This window comes from Grus americana, chromosome 4 (genome assembly GCF_028858705.1).
Source record: "Grus americana isolate bGruAme1 chromosome 4, bGruAme1.mat, whole genome shotgun sequence".
NCBI classification, from domain to species: Eukaryota; Metazoa; Chordata; class Aves; order Gruiformes; family Gruidae; genus Grus; species Grus americana.
Genome location: NC_072855.1, coordinates 60,048,037 through 60,069,071, shown reverse-complemented (window position 1 = coordinate 60,069,071; position 21,035 = coordinate 60,048,037). Strand labels below are relative to the sequence as shown.

Sequence of the window (21,035 nt, the reverse complement as noted above, 5' to 3'; positions counted from 1 at the left end):
GACTTCTAAGTCCATATTCTGCCTTTCATATAAAAACAGATCCAAACTAATGTTTGATTGACTTAGAACCTACTGAGCAGTAACATATTATGTGTCACTTGCATCCCATTTATTTTAATGATTAACAGCCTCCTGTGCTGCAATTCATAACTCAGTCTTTTTCCTCCTTTCTTGAATCAGGCAGCAAAAACTGATCAGTGACAGAGATGATGTTTGTGAAATTGCTGCACAGGGGTTCCTCTCACTGAAGGGCTGACAAGATACCAGCTGAGGAGAAAGCTTAATTGCATGGGTGATCAAAGGAGAATATGTGAAGACAGGGAGACTGTAAGGGGGTGTGCGTAGGAGTGTGTTTTAGCAAGAGATTATAGGGGAACACGTGAGTCTGGCACACACGAAATGACAGAAATGAATGCATGAGCTAGTACAAAATAGCATGCTAACCAAAGGCATCCCCTTCTCAGCTCTTGCCTAAAAGAACTGTATTCTGTAAGCTGTCATCCTCCAAACTATATGAAAAGAAAAAAGGGAAGGTTTGCTCTTTGCAAGTGGGAGAGGAGGAGGAGGGGGGAATCTCATGAGACCACAACATCCAGGCTGCACTGGAAAAGAGAGATCAAAGCAATGAGCTGGAATGGGAAGAAAAGATACAGGACATGGACACAATGTACTGCCGGGAACGGTGGGATTGAACAAAAAAAACCTGAAAACAGAAAAAGCATTGAAGGCACATGCAAACCCTTCCACGTGCTGTAAAATACTATACTGTCAGAGTTTTGGTTCAAGATTTGTATCGTGCTTTGTTGTATTGTTTACTGTCTTCCTTTATACTCAGCTCTACTTACATCACTGGGAGTATTTGAGGAGTAAGGTACCTCTAAATATGAAAACAGGTGTCGTTAAAATGGCTTAGACTTGTACCACTTTAGCCCAAATCCATTAAAAACCTCATTACAGTTAAATTGGCATAAACCTCTGTGCCAGTGATCTTCATCTGTTTTAAGCTGCATCAATATAAATCCAGTTTCAATTGATTAAGAGAGTCTAGGCAAAAATGTACTGCATTTCACAAACTGATGGGAGGACATACTCTTATTGAAATACTAAGACTTATGCACTTAGTCTATTCATACTCAGCTGTGGGGTTTTTGAACTTTTGCCATTTTATATTTTACAAGCCCTTACAGGGAGTGGAAACAAATAGTTTTGGAACAGTCAGGTCAACAGCCTTTTGTTTCATCGAACCTTTATGCAACCACAGAAGCCTTCAGCTTTAGTGTTTTATAAAATTCTAAGGACAGAGGAGAAGCGTAGTATTTCTTCTACTTACCCTACTCTGAACTCAGTATCAGTGTCTGACTAAAGCTTTTTTTTTGCAAAAGGCATCTACCCTTTTTTGTAAAAATGATGAAAGCCATCATCTAAGATTCTTACTCAAACAGTAAGCCATCCTGCCTCTTGGAACTAAATACCTCATTCCTAATTTGAGTTTCACTGGCCTTCACTTTCAACCCTCAATTCTTGTTGCATCTTTTTTCTACTCAACTAAATGCCTTTGTGGTTCTAAGAAGTCCAGTCCAATAGGCCTTGGATAGACTCGCACATCTCAAATGTGGGTGACACTCAAGGTTACCAGTCCTCATCACAAGTAGCACTTTACTTCCCACAGGCAGGAATGAGAGAAACATATTTCAGTCTAAGAGCAAGGGTGGCACAATTAGGATCTCTACAAACACAGATACAGCACTGTATACACTATACACACATATACACTATACACACTATACACACTATATACACTATAGACACATATACACTATACACACTACACACACATGTACATCCCGTAGGTTTCAGGTACATTTGGCCCCACTACTCAAAATCTTAACCAGCAATTCAGTGGATAATGGTAAATAACATCAAATTTTGCACTTGGCTACTTTCATTGCCCTTTCTCTCACCTTTCCAACCACCTCCCTCTAGTAAGGGCTGGAGGCATGTGGCTAGGAGGAGGCAGAAAGGAAGCATCCAGCAAAACTGCTCCGTTCTCTGGCAGGAAAAAAAAAGAGGGATTTTCAAGTATGATCGCTCTCATCTCTTCTCATGTACAAGGTCTATATCTGCAGTCTGTATGTGCAAAAATTACCTTCTTCCCCACTATTTTCTCCCCTCCTCATAGACATGAAAAACAACAACAAAAAAAAAGCAGTATTGGAAGAAAGGAAAGTTGCCCTGACCATTAAGGAAGGCTGAGTCAGTTGAGAAGTCTGTCAGATTGCCTGCCTAATCCCAGGTAAGTCATTTAATCACTCTGTGCTTGAGTTCCCCACTACAGTAGTTATTTGGTCTACATGGTCTGCTTATGGCCAGCTTGAAGCAGTCTAATGTTATCGACGCTTATCTAATGTAACACTGTGAGGGCAAATGCAGCTGTGGTCTTGAATAGACACTGTGTAATTTTAAAAAGAGGATAGAAAAGTATTGCCCCTCATGGGCTGGCAGTGATAAATTATGCAGTCCTCTCCTTCAGCCTCTCACATCTGCAATAGCTACTGTAGAACCTTAGTCCAAACATTGCTCTTATTTAGCACTGGAGCTGTCGAGCCAGTTTCAGCTTTCATGCAAGATTTCATGAAAAATAAATTCAAAAATTTCTCCAAGCTGAAAGGCCTCTAACCATGCCTCCAGCCATAGTACTTACATGCTTTGTGAAATTTGTGTTTCACATCAAGAAGGGTAGATGATGGAGGTACCTGGAAAAGAAAACAAAATGCATGCAGATTAATTTTTCTGTCTTCTTCACTCTGGGATCCCTTCTCCCCTCCTCTAATGAAGAGATAATTCAATTTGTCTGCAAGTTCCTTAGGCAATAATGAAGCAAATCAGCAAATTTGATCTCACATGTTGATATGTTATCAAGGATTGTCCACATTTGATTTACACATTACCTGGGCCACCTCTGCTTGGCCAATGGAAGGTTAAAATCCCAAAGGTCAAGAGGGAAAGCTGCTGGCCCTTCTTGAGGCAATAAATGCCCCCAAGATCAACCCAGTGGGGCAATTTGAAGGGTTAGCTATAAAGTAGGTTCAAGCATGCTTGAGGCCTGGCTCTTAGAGACATGAAGGGGTTTTCTGGAGGGGCTGGTAGCAAAGGCAGCAGGTTCTGTCCTTTCTGCCTGAAATGAGTCTGCTTCTGCATGCTGTTGTTCATGTGCACTGAAGCAATTCGAGTGTCACAGTGTTAAATGGCAGTCTGGAGGCCTTTTAGGCTCTATTTTATTATGCATATTGATTTCTTAATTCACTTTGTACAAAGTATCTGAGAAACACAGAATTTACTAGGGCGAAAGACTTAGAAGTCTCTTGCATTTACAAGGAAAGGCAGTGGAGCTCTTCGGGAAGTAGTATGTTGAGCTTGAGGTTGAGGTGGCAAAAGGCAAGGGTCTGGTCTTAACAAGCCCATCCCTTTGCAGTTGATACTGATTTAATATTCTGTATTGTTCATTTAAGCACAGAGACTGAGAAGTAGATTGAACTGTGTCTTAACCGTGGGGATCTGCTTTGGCTCTAGCAAGAGCCCTTATTGCTGCAATCGGACAGCCGAATGCAGAAAATCACCTTTTCTGGAGGCTTTAGGCACCACCCGCACAGCATAGGCTAATACCAGTATGAAGTGGTGGTGAGATAGCAAAATCTTGAAGAGGTGCAGATTTTCTTTGGGCTGAGGTGGAGAAACAGCCATGGCACCATTTTCCCTGGCTGGGCACTCATCACCTGGTTCACTCCATCTCCAGCTTCCCTCAGTCTAACCAGAACGTGGCGGTTTTCTGATGTAGCCTCCTTGGCAGTTACACAGGAACTCAACAGTTCTGCTCTGCAGAAGCTCGCCTGTCTCTTCCCACTTAAAGATTTCTATGGGGTTTGTTGGGCAATCCAATTTCCTCTTTCATTGCATTAGTTAGAACTCATACACTTAAGCATTAATCAACTTACTGAGCCTTGTTTTGATCTTGGCACCATCTTTAGCCTGTAGCCCCACTTCTTTCAAACGTGATTAGTGATATTTATCTATCTATCTATCTATCTATCTATCTATTTTACTTATTAGTGATATTAGTGAATTGTGACAATAACCATGCATGAAAAATAGAGAAGAGCATAAGAAATCCTGCTAGTAGAGATCAGTCAGCACCTTAACATAGGTTGTTTTGCTCAGAAGATTGAGTCTGGAGAAACACTCATGTAAGAAAACAAAATTGCTGACTCTAACGCAACAAATCAGTACAAAAAGAAAAGTTTTGCTCTTATATAATTTGACACTCCACAGAAATATATAATATACGTGCCATTAATGCTTAGGAGTAAGCTGACTTGTTTCCAGTAATAATATGAACAGGCAGAGAGCTCAATACAGATTTCAATGATCTAAAGCTGTAAAATGATACTTGTGCTAAATGGTATGTAAAGTTCAGATTTTTCCTAGCTTTTTCTTTGGGTTTAGATGATAATGCTTTCTTTTCCACAGATACAGAGGGTTTTACTAGGCACTGGAAAAGTCCTTATTTGCAGAAACTGATCTAAGTGAACCTCTACTTAAACCCTGACTTGTCTCTCTGATGCACCTGCTAAGCGATGCCAACTCCACCCAAATCAGGGGCTGGACTCCTTGAAACCAAGGCCGTACCCTTTCCCCCTCGCCGACATCACCAAGGTCTGTGTTGCACCTAAACCATGTTGAACAGCACTGGGCCAGGAGACGGACATTGCCCTTCGAGTTCCTGAAGCCAGCTGGCTCCCTTCTCTTCCCAGCTACAGGGAACAATAGAAGAAGCCATCTTACCTTTCTCAGTTCAAAAAGGAAAGAAAACATTTTATCTGCATTCATTGCACTTAAGTCATTCCACACAACAGTAGAGCAGCACATCTCCCATAGTCTACATGTGCCTTTTCCTGCAATGTGTACAACTGCTGTGGACTTGAATACAGAAGATAGGGGGGAGGGGGGTGTATGTTTTCAAAACCTCTAAAAATATCTGAAATTGCTTTCTCACACCTTGTAATCTCACACCTGTGGGGTCTGGAGCCCAGAATCTGTCAGGTATGTATGCAAGTGCTGTTAGCTGGCAACGACCACACAGCGCACAAGACTGCAGACCAAAATCTGTCAAGTGTCCTAGTGCAGGGCAGGTGTGCAGGTTTCAGAGATGGCATTGCCAGCTCAAGGATGGGGATGGACTTATCCGATGTGATGGAGGATCATCTGGCTTTCTAAAGAGAGTATAAGCCACATTACTGCAGGGCCTGCATCCCTGCAGGAGATCAGCACCTCACCATGCCAAGTTCCAGAAAAGAGTAGCCAGGGCCAACCCGTGCTCTGGAGAGCTGATCATCTGGTTAACTCAGGGGAAGCTGAAAGACTGTTAAGCTGAGCACACTCACAGAGCAGCGCTAGCTCAAAACAGAGCCCAGGGTCTCCATCTCCTGCATGTATGTGACGATTCAGGGCAGCGCTGCTTTCAGTCAGTGCAACATTTCTAGTCCGGCCCTTCCTAGCAACTCTAGCCAGCCATGGGATTCGTATCACCTAACTTTAGCTATCAAAAAATTAGTCTAAGCTTGTGGTATAGGTCGACCTATAGAATCACTCACATGCCTTAGGTGTTGAAAAGTTACAAAGCACCTGCCAGGATATGTGCTTACAATGGCCTGGCTGCAGCTGAGGAACCAGTGAGTGCATCCACGTGGTGTGACGTGAACCATCACACACCACCTCCCCTACATCCACAGCTGGTGCTTGAACCACGTAGCTGCAGCTGGCGGGGAGTGTGCTCTGTACGACACCTACGAGAGAGGCAGAGCTCGTTAGCAAGAGCACTGCTGTGCCTGAGTACATCCAAGCTGCTTTCGGCTGGCTTAAATCCTGCCAGCTCGGGCGCAGGCAGAGCATGTGCTTGGTTGGTCAGTCGCAGCCTGGCAGCTCTGTGTGGCACCGCGCTGCACGGGCTGCCTGTGCCCAGGGAACGCCTGGAGCACACATCAGCCGGGAGGGCAGGAAGACATTTGTTTTATGGGCCAGCTGGCTTAGAGAAGGACCCTTCCACTTGAGACAAACTACACAGATCGTAAGTTGAAAAATAACACAACTACTTTCCTCTTCAGAATGGGCTATGACATAGAGGAATCACAGTGTCCTTTCCCAGGCAGAATAATGAGGCTATAGCCACAAAAGAATGAAATACATTTTTTTATGATCTTGATAATTCCATGTCCTTTTTCTTAAAGACCTCATAAAACAACCGGTGAAGTTATAGATTCTAATATTGATCAATGTGAAGATGGATGCTGAGACATCAGCTTACTACTAAGAGTGTCTTCTTCGTAGACCATTAATTATCTTTTGTTCTTTCCATTGTACATCAATACGAGCTAAAGAATTGTAAGGACTGGAACAGCATCTGCTCTTATTACCCTTTGTGCTAACTGAATAAAACACCCTGGAACATTTCACTGTAATTATTAGTCTTGCTCTCCTTTTATTCTTTTAAATTATTTCTGAAAGTGTTATAACTTTCCTTTTCCTCTATTTCAGCACTTTTCAAATATGCAAAGGGAAAACAGAGTGAAAGACCACCCTTGATTTATTTAAAACAAGATTAATTTCATTGTAAAAACACCTCTTACTTGGCACATATTTCTACGTCTGATGGTCAAGCCAGTTTTCCCTCCAACTTCTTAACGTATAGTCTAACACCAGATTTTAAATATAGTCAACTTTCTAGTAAGCTGCTATTGTGTAACGTTCAAGACTACTTTTTCTTCCAAAAAAATGTTATGAAGAAATGCAGATTTTACAGGCTTGGGTTGCATTCATTATACTTTTCATTCAGAAAAGGATGAGTTAAAAACCTTGAATCCTTTTTTTTCTGTACTTTCGTAGCAAAAATACTTTTACTTTTCCATTCGAGGCAACTTTTCATTTTTTAGGAATTCAAGAATGAAAGGACCTTCTGGGTCATCCATTCCTGTTCTATCCTTCCTTTATGCATCAATGCACAAAGCATCACATTTCTTTTTAAGATTTAAAATACCGTATTAGTAACTTAGGCTATGACTCAAGGAAGAGCACTAAGTGGAAGATATTATGAGAACTTAATACTGCCTTTTGTGAGTGCAAGCTAATCAGATAGTTACCCACTTTCATACCTCTTTCACATTTATAAGTCAAGGAATTATAACAAATCTGGTGATCTGTATGTAATTGCATCACACAGTTCGTTCACTAAAGAATTATTTTAGGGGTTAGAGGTTAGCAGAATATCAATAAGAATATGAATAATAGAATTTTGACAAATAAGTGATCTTTCATTTAACATTTCCCTTTGAATGTTTTTTCTCTTTGTGACATGTCAGTACCACTGCACTGCTGAGTCACCTACTTTCCAACAGACAGTCATTTTCCATAATTGCAGAAATTCAGAAATTCTGCCACTCCAGCTGCTCTTTAACCACACACGGCCCCATCTTCAGACAGGGTAAATTTGTTCAAAAGGGTGGCATCAGCTTATTGCAGCTGAGGATCTGACCCCAAAACAGATAACCTGCTAACCTGGGAAAGCCAGGTAATTTCCAAATTCGGCACTCAACAGATACTTCATCATTACTGCTTTTGCACCCTGTCCTTGCTTTGGGACCATGCTGTATTATTAGAAATCAGCAGCATTTCACAGAAAGTTAATCAGGAAAACACCTGTTCTAATTGATCTCCATGTTTTATGAATTTGGCTTCTAGATCAGATTACTTTTTCTTATTGATAATTTTCAAAGACAGTATTAAAAATTGGGTACTGTTTTACTGTAACCTCCCTCGGTGTGTCCCACACCGCCCTCTTGTTAGCCTGGTAGAACCAGTGTGCTGGTCATGTCCAAAGAGATGTGAACAGATGAGCCCACCGTGGAAATGACATAGAAATAATGACATATAGACAAGTGTTGTCAGCAACTACACACAGGCTTTATGTTTAATTTAATATTTTACTCAGTAGACTGCAGTGAGCTGCCTGCTAAAGAGCTAGCTCCGATCTTAAGCCAGTCTTTCCAGAAAATGGAGATATTCAAAACTATGGGTTTAGTTCAAATCAGTTCCAGTATACATGAGTAGGTGGCTGTATCACTTAGTAAACTCCTAGATTATTATGTGGTCACATGAACTTTGGCATATGAGATAATCCAAGTGACTAATATTCCCAGTGACTATGGGTCAAATTATCTAAGAATACACATAACCACATGCTTACTGGGTGCAGTCACGTCAATTCACACTAGCCAAGTTTGTGTCTAAAGATGTTATATTGGTTTTGTACTGATGGCTGGGTACCTATATTAAAAAAAAAAAAAAAATCCTCTGCCTTTGCAAGAAATTTTCTGAAAAAGTGTCAGACACCAGAAGGAGCTTTTTTCCCCTCTGCTAAAGATGACAGTGGAAGTAAAGAGAATGCAATCCATTAGCAGACAGAAAGTGTGCAGGCCATCCCTCAATTTACAGAATCCACCACATTCACCTATTTCTGAGCAAATCTGACTAGAATTGGTACACCTCTGTGCCTTCCGACCTTTTGCTAAAGGGAACTGAGTAAGATTGGTGTATTCACTTTGAGATCTTAACAGCAGAACCAGTCAGGAAGCCTAAGTCACAGCACTTTTCTACCAGGAAAATAGAATTGTTCTGGCAAAACTCTGGATGTGTAAATTTGTACTGACTTCAAATTTTAAAAATGAAATAGAAAATGTATGTTTGGGTTTTTTTAAAATCCTGCTTCAGAAACATGCTGAAAATTCATTTTGTTGTGCTATTTTTATTTCTGTTATTTCTCATAGGTATGAAACTTTCATTACTTTTGCATTATTTTATGACACATCAATCATGACAGTGTAAAATAATATAACACATGGCTCTCATGTCATGGAAAATAACCCAACAGGAAATAATATTCAAATAAATGCACTATTAAATTGTAAAATAAATTGCGCTTGAAATGAAATATTTATTTTCTCATAACAGATTGAAATATTCCAAAATTAATTTTTAATTCAATCTTTCCCAAATTCTACCTCATAAAAAATTAAAGACTCATTTGTTTTCACTGTAATTTGCAAAGAAAACAACATTTGGGATATGCACTTAAAAAAAAAAAAAAACAACCCAAACAACTAATTTTGACCAATTTGTCTCAGGAAGAAGGTGAGGTTTAGAGTTTTGTTTGGATTTTGATTGCCAGTCCTAGCACAGATTAAGCATATAGCTTAGCTGTGAAATCTCTCTGAATTTGTCTTCCCTTTTCTATCATGTGGCTGTAGAGATTTATGCTTGCTTTTTTATACCTATGCAAACTGCTAACATTTAAAATCAAGCAGTGCACCCAAGAAATTCAACCAATACTTCACATAGGATGGTCAGAAACGATTTGGGGGACTGTATGAAAACAAAAAGCAAGAGTGAGGTCAACCAGCTCAAGAGAAAATTCACAGGAGAACCTGTATCAGCAAAACAAGTGGTTCCATGAGTAGCAGGGCTAATAAAGCCTTACTTTTTACTGATAAAGGATCCCAAAGCCTCTTCCAGCTGCCCCATATCCCTTCCCCGTCTCCGGTGATGTTTCCACTGGGCAAGAAATGGGGGCTGCTCTGCTGCCGTGCACTGCCGTTTGCCGAGTAAGAACGTGCACGCCGAGCTGACAGCTGGCTACCGCTGTACAGCAGGGCAGAAGACCGCTGGTGCTCCCTGCTCCCAAACAATATGCCACCAGCCTCCAGCTTCTGCTGGACAAGCAGGAACTAAGTAATCTTTTGAGCCTTTTATTTTTTCTCTCTCAGATGTATTTAGATTTGGCCAGTAGGTCCAAAGCTATGTTGGGGAGAGCAGGCAGAGGAAGACGGAGAGACAGGAAGCTCCCTGCGGTCCATGAGGGGAAGTGTGAAGCTGAGAAGCAGAAGGGAATGGGAAATGAGGGTGATACATGAGAACAATTAGACATCATTGGGTCAGTTAGAAATCTAAGTACTTTTCACCATACCGAGTGCAATGAAGAGATGCTTGCTGTACTTCTGGTACAGATTCTCTGACTGCCACAATTGGTTCTTTTGTAGTACGAGTTGTATATATTAAAAAAGGAAAGTTTGGATTTTAAGGACTTTTTAAAATCCAAAATTGTTTGAACATAGGCAGATATGTTATAATGGTAACATTAATATATACTGTTAGATATTTATAGATCCATTATTACATGGCTCAGGTATTTTGTGAAGAATCACAGGTCTGATTTCAGAAACAACCTGAAGCGTGTTCTGATGGACCAATAAATCACGGGCAGGAGTATTTAAATGCTACAGTAATGCCTATATGAGAAGCCATTATACACCTAAATTTCTATCATGGGTTATGCTGGTTAACTATTAGACTAATAAAACACCTACAGCTCCCTGTGGTCTTGTATTGCTCCAGTACATTCATAAATTGCAATAATGTCTGAATTATCTTTGATGCAATAAGGCAAATGTGCAGCTGGGGTAAAATGTCATGACTTTGTTGGGAAAGAGGACATATTCACACTGCCTGGGAATCTGTCTCTACAGATACACTTTTGGCAACATTCACTGCTCTGGTAGCATAGCTGGCTTTTACTGTTGGCCGGAATGGCTATGTTCATGAAGAGCTGGAGCACCACTGATGTTTCAAGAATTCATTCTCTTGTTTTCACTGAACTTTGAATCAAGCTTAAATTTTTTTTATTATTTATTACATTTCACTCTTTCTTTCTTTCTTTCTTTCTTTCTTTCTTTCTTTCTTTCTTTCTTTCTTCCCCCCAGGCTTAGACTTTTCTGTCTAAAAGAAGAGGTGTATAAAACCTGTCATTTAAAGGCACTTCTAAGCTTTGAAAATTAGTATCAGCTGAAGCATTAGTCTTCCGTTCAAGCATTAGTCTTCTGTAGTGGCACTGTAATTCTTTAAATTATCCCTTTACAAATGCTAAACACTCTAAAGTTACCAGCTTCTCCCCTCCCCAGTCTCTCTCTCCTGGATAAATCAAAGGCCATTTCTCCACATATTCCATTTCAAAAGCCATATTGAAACAATATGAATGGTGACCGCAAAAAGCAAGCAAAAATTAATATGTCTAGTTGCCTTTTTTAATCTCAAACTACCTGTAGCTATACTGACATTAAAATCATGTGAATTTCTAGTAGAGCAGGAAGAAATTAGTGTAATGCATTGCTTCAACAGAATTTGAATACATTTACCTACTTTACCAAGTGTAACTAATAACTGAGGAAGAAAATACTACTGTCATCACCTCCAGCACTGGGGGGGTAGGCATAAGATTCAGTTCTTACGGGCAAGAAAACGCATAGATTTTATAACATGTTTGTAAATGTAATGTATTTTCTTGCAGTGCTTCCCAGCAGGGACCAGATCCCTGATGTGCTGGATGCTGTGAAAACATACGGTAAAAGATACAAGGCATTATGAAATCTCCCTTCCAAAAGGAAGTAAAAAAGAGGACTTCCCCAGCAATGATCCCAGGTTCAGCTAGTTTTGTGTCTGTGCTCCTTCACCCATATTGCTGTGGGAATCCCTAGTTTGTGGGACTCTGCACCAACATATGGTCTTCCCATGGAAGCCCCCTCCTTTGACAGAGCTAGTTGTTCAGTCCCTTTGGGTATCTTTGGCATCAGAGGCAGGACATCTCTAATGATAGATTGCTTGAATGAGAAAGATGATAATCTTAAAAATCCTATGCATGAAATGAGGCTGCTGTGGAAGTGCTCAGGTTCTGCCCATTCTCCACAAGGAAGAATACAGAGTTCTGTGAAATGAAATATTAAAATTGTAAGGCAATGAAAATATTAATCTCTTTCCTGGGAAAGGATTTCTTTGCCATAGTTTCCCAGAATGAAGCAAATGAGGAGAGTCCGATGTAAAAGGCAATGTCCTGGTACTACAAAGAGCTCCTTTGCAGACTTTCATTGCCTACTTTAATGATTGTATTTGCTCACCTAAAATGAATGTGGTATGTCTAACCTCCAAGTTATGATGTGAGAAGTTATTTTTATTTGCTAGAGATGACTATGCAAAAGAGAGCTGGTGACGACCGTTCTTCTTGGCTGCTCACTTTCTGTGACAGAGCTGCAACCCACAGGCGAGAGCAATAGATTTCTAATACTGGAGATACCAATTCTGCATGTATCTGATTTTGTTGTCATGCCAGTGTAAATCCATTGCATTGCTAAGCCACAGTGTGCAGATTCAGGGACATTATTGGTTTAGGTGCTTTAGAAACAAAAATGCTTGTGAACTCCTTTAGAGACAAACAAGCCTTTCGGAGTAATCAGAATAAGCCCTAATTCATCTTTGGCAAAAGATGTAGTAATACACATACAGTGTGATATTTAACAGCAAGAAGAGTTGTATATGTAAGTGACTGGACTGATGCATAGATTTGCGCTGTGCTGGGCGCAACAAAATGACTAACAAAACGAACAGGCCCTACGCAGGGGTCCCTTAATTTATGAAAATAACAATGTTCTTGTGACTTTCTCTGTAGGCATTGCACGGCATATCTACACCCACAAACATACAGTTAAATGTTCCTACAGTATATATTGTTAACCACAAACATTTAACTATCAGTAACTAGGTTTTCCAAAGAGTTTTCAGTGTGAGAGGGCACTGGGTGCATGGAGGGCTGGTTTAAGGAGCAGTAGGAAAGTAGCTTCCATCACCTTTGCAGCACACCAAGAGAAGAGGCTCTGTCCTGCACACCTTAGGAAGCAAGCTCTCTTCTGTAGGCCCTACAAGTCTTCCAAAAGAAGGGCCACTGTGTAGCAGCCAAAACCTGAGTTTGCACCTCTGCTTATAGCTTAACTTGCAAAATCGTACAGCAACGAAACTACTGAGCTCTGAGGCTTTTGATGGGAAAAAGCTTTCTTTGCTGGTTTACCCAAAAGTGATTTATTCTCCAAAAACTATATTGTGTAACACTTTCTGCCTTAAAAGCAACTCATGCAAAATTAATTACCTTGCACTATGTTTGTGGGAAAATGCATTTTACTACAAGTTAATTTGAAGAACGAAATACTACAGAATGAATGCTATAACAGAAACACTTATGAGTTGCCTTAACAGCATTTATAAATCAAATCACTGCACATCGATAACTTTAAAACTAACCTACATCAGGCTTTTGGAATAATGTACAAGTAAAACAGTTTTTGAGTAGCTATGTATTTTTCATAAGTTGACAATGAAAAATGTGGATTATTTGTTAAAAAATACAAAAAGGAATTATTTTCTTTCATTTTTAAGACTTGATGAATTTTGCATGTTCTGTTCTTTTCTATAGCTTTTTAGAAGTAATATGGGAGCCAAAATCCTTAGACATTTTCAGACTCTCTTTCACTGAAAATATTTCTAATGAGAAATCACTAATTACGTGCCCTCTCCTCTGTACAGACACAGAGGAAATTCTTCCATAGAAATTAATAAATTGTGAAGGAAAAAAGGGACTTGTGACCATATAGGCTCACCTGCTGTTTTACACTGGCCAAAGAAGAGATTTATTCCTCGCTGAATACTTCCTTCCCTCCTTGAGCAAAAAAACCCTGTACAACTCATGTGTCAACTACAGAATATCTTAAAAAAAGGCAGTATTGCTTTGCATGTTGAAGAGACTGAAGATTCACCCACAAGATGCCCAACTTACTTATCACCCCTTGACTGACTGCCAAAATACAGGCCAATTTTCTTGTCTCAATTTGCCTAATCGTGGCTTTCAGCCACCAGCTCTTGCCCTCTCGTGGGCAGGGCACAGAGCAGGAGGCTGCTCGTCCATCTCCTCAAAACTTCGGTGCCGTTTGTGCCCCTGCCGCCATCACGCCAGAGTGCCGATACCTTTGCTCACGTGAGTACAGTCCCAGGGTACTCCTCTGAGCATTTATGTACCGCTTTTAAGGACAGATGGATGGGGTTGAGGCCTCGGTTTGAACTAGCTTGCTCTACTAACTCCTTTTTGAAACCTTTTTCCAACTGTCAAAGTTAGGCCCCCTTTTGTCTATAAATCACTGGTGCCTACTGTCCTGCCAGAAGTAGTTTGGGAACATTTTGTAAAATAACTGGGAAAAGATTTTGAGACAGGTTTGTGTTTCCTCCCTTCTCTCCCCATCCCCAAATTCTGAAGCCTCTTCTCCATGATATCTCACCTCAGAATTAATTTCTGTACCAAGAGCAAATCTGGGGAAAAAGATCTCACACTGTTATTATTTCTCTTTTAAATTCTTTAAGTAACTCTCTTACTTAAAGGAAAAGCACATGGAAAAGCTCATGCACACAAAACTACTTGCATAATGTCATATCCATAGCAGAGAAAGTCCCCAGAGCAGGTTGACAATATTAGATAAAAGAAATGATACTCCTATAAAGATTATTATGTTCAAAGTACGCATGTGCAAAATGAACTGCCAGTGTTGCTGACTCTTGTGAATTTACTTCAAGTTTTGCAAGATTAGGTATTTTTCTTCAAGACCCAGCTCCTGGAGGGGATGACTATGGGACAAAATATCTGGGGTTTTCCTCTTCTACTGCTTTCTTTCAATATTTTTTTTTCTGCCTTTCCTGACTGTGGAAAAGCCTACAGTACGATACGAATGTATCTCACAGGCTTAAAACCCAGGCAAATATGTATTTATTCTGTTCCTTTAAGCCAATCTTAAAGACAATCAAGACCTTATAGTAACCACTCAGTTCACTTAACAAAAGTGAATGATCCTTCGCCAAAGTATAAGATGGGTAAGAAAGCCAAAGGAAATAATGTTATTTTCATTTTACAGATGGAGAATTAATTCACAGTTACTTATGCTAGATCCAAAGCCTATTGATGTCAACTGATTGCTCAAAATCACACACCTCTTCTAAACCCCTGACATTGCATTGAGCACAAGACATCTTTTCCTTCTAAATACCGAAACTAGTTAGATGTATCATCATTTTGCAGACTTTACAGAGCTCCCACTAGTCTGAACAGGATTCATATGCTATGCATATGCAAGAGTCTCATAGCAACTAACCCTCTGGAAGCAGTGACTGGTATTTAACCACAGAGCATTAATCATCTAATCACTCTGCCTGAGTTTCTACTAGGTAGAGAAAGAAAGGAGTCTTCTTTCTGCCATTATACTATAGTTTGTCCCTTTAGATTTATTAACCTGAGAATAATACAAATGCATTTGCTAAATTATAATAGTCTGAACTACTAACAATATGCAATAAGAGTGTAAATACATACATTTTAAAATCTATGGTTCCTATTCTCTCCTATTATAAATCCTGACAAGTAATAATTACATGCAACCCCAAGAAATTAAGCTAATCATAATTCTCTTACTAACAGAAAACAGGCATTAGAAGTGTCATGTTGGGTCTGTATCAATGTTATATTTAATTAAGCAGAAGATTATGTATAATGCAGTAAAATGGTCTCTTGTTTGCTCTAATAACCAACTGAAATGAAGTTCACCAATACTAATAAGTGTTCACAGAAGTAAGGAACTCAACTTCTGTACTTTCAGGGTTGCCTTAGGAAGCCATTATCACAGCAAATTAAGGGACTTAGCCAGCCAGGTGAACATTCATCCAAAATCCAAATTCTTTAGGCAGTCTTGGAACTCTCAGCCTTGCACTAAACTTGCATCAGTCCCTTGGTACTGTGCCAAGAAAAAAAAAAAAAAAGAAAAAGGTCCATACTGCTGGCCATAGCCATGTAAATTAACCATAGATTTCTGAGCACATGCTTTCAGTTTACATTTGTTATTGCTCCTCTGTGTGTATTTTACCTCTATATTGAGAGTACTGCACAATCACCACTTGTAACTCTCTTTCCACCACTACAGGGACAGAGTCCATGGTTTGGAGAAGGTGTAGAAAATGTTCAGGCTCATCAAAATTCAGAATAAAGATAAAAACACTGGTCTGCTATTGTCCCAGCAGACTACAGTTCTTCCACGCATCATGGAAGGATTCCTGAAATGTGGCGCTTTGCCTAATTCTGTTTCTGGGAATATATTCTTTTAATGACACTGTAGGAAAGCTTAAGATAAGAAACAGACTCAGTCTTTTTTTGAATTGAAACCTTATTCAGTGTAGTATTTATATAACCCTTTTTAATAACTGTATAAACCGCACTCAGTAAATGAAATAATGCAAACTCTATCATTGGAACTGGTATTAATAGTCACCATATTTGTTTGACTATTTTGTACATTTCCCTTTTAGCTAGATTAAAAAAACCCTCAATAAATATGTTGCCCCATTAAGAATGAATAAATGAGATATTTACCTTTAACTAGGCATACCAATTTCAAAAACGCCCTTTACACGATCAAGAATGCTAGAAATCTGGTAGTATTCCGCCCTGCATATTTCAAAGGCATTAAATTAAACAAGTGAAGCAAACTTATCCACTGGTTGCAGCTATTACCAATGAGGATAAGGGAATTTTTTAGGTTGTTTTTTTCTTCTAGCAAAACAGTAAGTCTCAAAACTCTACTACGTTACTGAAAAATCCTATAGTCTAAATAGATTAGGATTCCCATTTTCATGGCATGCAAGAGACCAGCTATTCTGCTGAGGGACAATGAATCACAAAAAAGTGAAAGTATTCATGAAGCATTTTTTCAGCTGTTGTTTACTGTGTTGCAAACTTCCTTCCTACCCAGTCCTCTCATCCTACTTATACAATTTGACTGTAGTTTACATTTTTTGATTCACATTATAAAAAAAAAAAAGCCTCTTTTAGCTAAGACCCTTTGTTTAAAAATAATATTTTTTTTTAAATTGCCAGGTTCTTGCTCAATCTGATAAGTAGGGTGCAGCTGAATATGTTTAGATACCAACAAGCACCCACAGCATTGCAGAGATGCTCAGTTTTACAAATGTACTAAAACTGAATATCCATTCTGAAGTAGATGTTTAAGTACCATGCTCTAAAATCAACACTGTAATCTAAGTGTCAAGAGACAGCCTAAGGACATGTCTTGAGCCCACAGAGCAGCCAGGACGTCTAAAAGAAACCAGTGTTGGATTATTTGTCAAAATCCTGGAGAAAAATAGCCAAGGATTGTGACTAACGAGAAGTTCTGAGTACCTCCCAGAGAAAAGAATGAAAGTATTTCTATTACAGAATTAAGACCACGCCAGAGTGAAAACAGAGTCCCTGAACTGGCGCCGTGTGCTGGAATAATACACTCACCTTGTCCACAATGCAGATCTGCTTCTTGCTTTGCACATCAAGAATTTCCACTTCAAAGTAAGTGATTTTTGAATGTTTGAGCACTGGTGGTGATTTGAGATGGCCAGCAGAGAGCACAAGCTGAGAGAAGTTGAAAAAAGAGCGTGTGTCATTGCGGGACACGGACAGAGCTCCTCCATGAGCTCCAAGATCCCTCTTGCGTTCTGGAGAGCTGGGCTTCTGCCTCCTGTGCATGGCGTGACCCAGCAGCAGTGATCGTCATATCAACAGGGGACAGTTCCAGGGGGAAAATGTTTCCTCCCTGCATCAGTTAAATACAGTCACAGACTGATGAGACTCGAAAGGTCAAGTGGCATTCCATTTTAAGAGTACTGTCTTATTTAGCAGGAGTGAAAACAATGGCTCTGTAATCCATGTCTATATTTAACCTGCTATTGTGATGTGCTGAATTACTGCTGCTTCCCCCCCCCCCGCCCCGCTTTTTATTTAAACTGGCATTTGAAACAACACATCTAGAGATTCCTTATTAGAAGTCAGATCCTGAAATTCCAGATCCCCAAAGGAATAAGGAATGATTGCAGCAAATTCCACTGTTATCTACTGAGACAGATGTTTAAAAGTGTCCACATATATGTATAGGTATGTGCGTGTGTATATATGTTATATATGCACGTGTGTGCATGTATGAAGCCTTAGTATGTATCTACAAAATTATGTTAGATGTCATCTATTCTAGAAATATTTACTAACAAAATGCCAGGAGTTCATCAGCAAAATTTAGGAGCTGCTTGCAAATATAGAGAGGATCTTGTACCTGCTTTTATTTAGTACTATGGACTCTCTGTTATTTAATAGGGTAGAGCTTTCCTTGCAGTTCTGCCAGAGAAATTCAACTGAAGTAAAGGAAATTATAACTATAAAGGCATTAATTCAGAGCTTGGATCATTTTACTATTTTCTTATTCTTTCCTGATAATTAATTTTCACAATGTAAGTCTGCAGCAAGACAAAAGTAGCCTTAATGGTAAAAATAAGGATTACTTAAACCAACAAATTTTCTCTTATAGAGATTCCCCAAGCCTTGTTTAAACTTCATTTTTCCTTGTATGACTTTTTTATAGGATTTAATAGAACTAGTAGCACTTTTAGATCCTGAGATTCTCCCTAAATTTCCCTGGGCTGCCTAGGATTACAGTGTTAGAAGGGCACCACGGATTTCTGCAGACAGCTCTTTCCAGTGGGGACACAGAGTAAGTTCTGAATACATTTCTACATGGTAAAACCTCAGGGAAACTGCAATCACTATTACAAAAATCTTATAGGTTTGTTACAACTAAGGAAGTTTAATTAAGTGAAAAAAACCTTCCACAAGATAAAAGTGACCACACAATTAAAACCCCCTCTAGGAGGCAGGGTGGGAACAGAACAGGTCTCTTTGCTTTGATTCTGCTGTAACTTACAGAAAATTTGGTGGTCACCACATCTTGTCTAGTGACACATGACAAGAAGTTCTATGAAATAACAGAGAAACTAATTGATAAGCTGTTGCAAGCATTAAAAACGAGGACAAGGGGGACCCCCAAAGGAAGGCAATTTTCAAGCTAAAGCTCCTCTCCCGACAATATTCACGGGTACGCTTGTCTTCACATGTATGAGTTACCTGCTTGCTGCTCTTGGACTCGAGTTGTATATGTGCGTAAGTTCTGGAGAATCAAGCCTGCATACATGAAGTGTGTCCTGCTTATAGACATATGGAAAAGACATAGGAGAAGGAAACAACGAATTAGCAGGGGCTGAACTCACGAACAGGTCTGAGCTCAGTGGTAACAGGACTGGGCATTTGAAATGACAAAATACTTGCAATACCAAGGGCTAGCCTAATTTATTTATGATTCTTTAGCCAGTTGTTCTGATTTAAGAGGCTAATCCAACTCCTAACTAAGATGCTTTATGTCCATATGACATGACAAACTTGTGTGTAGCTAAGGTCTGAGAGAAAAGTTCCTGTTACCTGTTGGTGCAGTCATGCACCCTTTGAATGCCTTCACTGGCTCTGTCAGCAGAAAGCCCTGACCCTGGAAATGCAGGCGTGTAACAATATTGGTCACCTAATGCAAATAAGGATTAAATTTTGGCTACGCTGAAATCACTTAGTGTCTTGCCATTGACACAAAACAAGTCAGCATCTAAAGAAAAAAATTGTTGAACAAGATTCTATTGTGATTAAAGAAGTACACCTGTCTCTGAGTTTAGATGAAAGGTGTGCAAGGAACCACCACCTTGGTGGAGTCAATATAGCAAGCAGAAATTTTGGTATATGCTAGTCAGAACGTGGAGAGTGACAAGTTATTGGCTAAGTGTAAGGGGCTTCCTAAAAACAGCCAGGTAGAGACCACAGAACACGCAGGTCCTAAATTTCAAGTGTGAGATAGATAGACTTATTTGAACAGACTACTGTAAGGAAACTGTATAAACTGCTGTACAAGAGATGAGACAAACTGATATAATATCCCCTTTTAGTGGCAAAATCTATGAATCAGTGAGCTATAATAGCATATATTAATAAAATTCTAAATTTATTTCAATTCAAAAGCAATAAAGAGTAATATTGATCATCGTGGCTAATTTCTGTGTATATAAGGAACTGGCGTTGGAGTCATTACTGTGGGTATATTTATAACCTTATTTGAAATGATAACATCTGAGCTACTGCTTCTGAAAAAAAGCTTTTGATTTACTGCAGACATTTAAATGATCAGAATTTTATTACTGACCAAGAAACACTTGAATATCTGAAACAATTCCAGGAAAATGCTTACAAAAATGTATTTTTAATTTTTTAATCCAAGCTAATCATATGCAATTGCAATATTTTGATAAACAGCAATCTTTACAGAGCCAAATGCTTTGCTGACATAAACTAGTAGGGCTTCCCTGAAGGTGACTGGCCCTTTCCTCACTGTATTAAATTATGGGGCTAGGATTAGACTGCAGTACCATGTCTACAGCAAACATATTATTTGCATATAAGGTGGATGAGAGCACCTCTACCAAAAATAATCAGGGATAGAGTTACCACCTAAGCTCTAAAAGGGAGATGCATAAAAGCAGTGGAGATTTTGCCGTTAATGTGACAAGTGCTGCACTTGCCTGAAATGTCATCAATGGGTTTGAATGTTCTGGCTCGATGTGAAGTAATTCAGCCCATTCTACATGGAAGTGCACACAGAAAGGAAACATTAATTACTGGACAAAAGGCACATCTTCCCTTTCAATACAGTTATACATACCTCATCTCAGTCCCCGGCACTGGAGGTGGGGAGTCCCAGCACATGGGGACAAGCGATGGGTCCTGTGGTGATTTATTGATCCACATTACATGGGCACGGGCTGCTGTTCCCGGAGCTGTGGCAGGGCTAGTAGCCAGCAGTCACCGAGTCCCTGACCTCAGCTTCATTCTGGGACTCTGAGAGGAATCAAAGAGCACTCAGCAAGAATTAGATCATCTCTGACAGCTTCAACTTGTACTGAATTTCCTGCCATATAAGGGGCCGAAATTTTCGAGGGGCCACGAGGATGGGCATAACTCTTCTCAAACTGTGGCTCTACCTCCTGTCCTCACTTGGCACTTGGCTGACGTGAGCCGTTTTGCAGACGGGCGGGCATTTTGTTAAGCCATCCTTCTGAAAGGCACTTTTTTCCAGGAGGGAAGGAATGCCTGCCCCCAAAGCATGCAGCAG

General features: G+C 39.8%; 1 protein-coding gene across 2 annotated transcripts in view; it reads right to left on the bottom strand.

The window, feature by feature from the left end:
* The window catches only part of TECRL (trans-2,3-enoyl-CoA reductase like), a 70,679-nt gene extending 49,903 nt beyond the window's left edge, over nt 1-20,776 (bottom strand). The window contains exons 1-4 of one of the 2 annotated variants that reach the window (XM_054825707.1): nt 20,586-20,776; nt 20,446-20,504; nt 17,297-17,416; nt 2,702-2,753 (exon numbers count right to left, since the gene is read on the bottom strand). In XM_054825707.1, coding sequence (XP_054681682.1) covers nt 2,702-2,753; nt 17,297-17,416; nt 20,446-20,457 — 184 coding nt within the window. In that variant the 5' untranslated portion in view covers nt 20,458-20,504; nt 20,586-20,776. Of the gene's footprint in view, nt 1-2,701; nt 2,754-17,296; nt 17,621-20,445; nt 20,505-20,585 lie in introns of those variants that run through there. The other variant, XM_054825705.1, reaches the window with a different exon arrangement.
* Nucleotides 20,777-21,035: the final 259 nt, after the last annotated feature.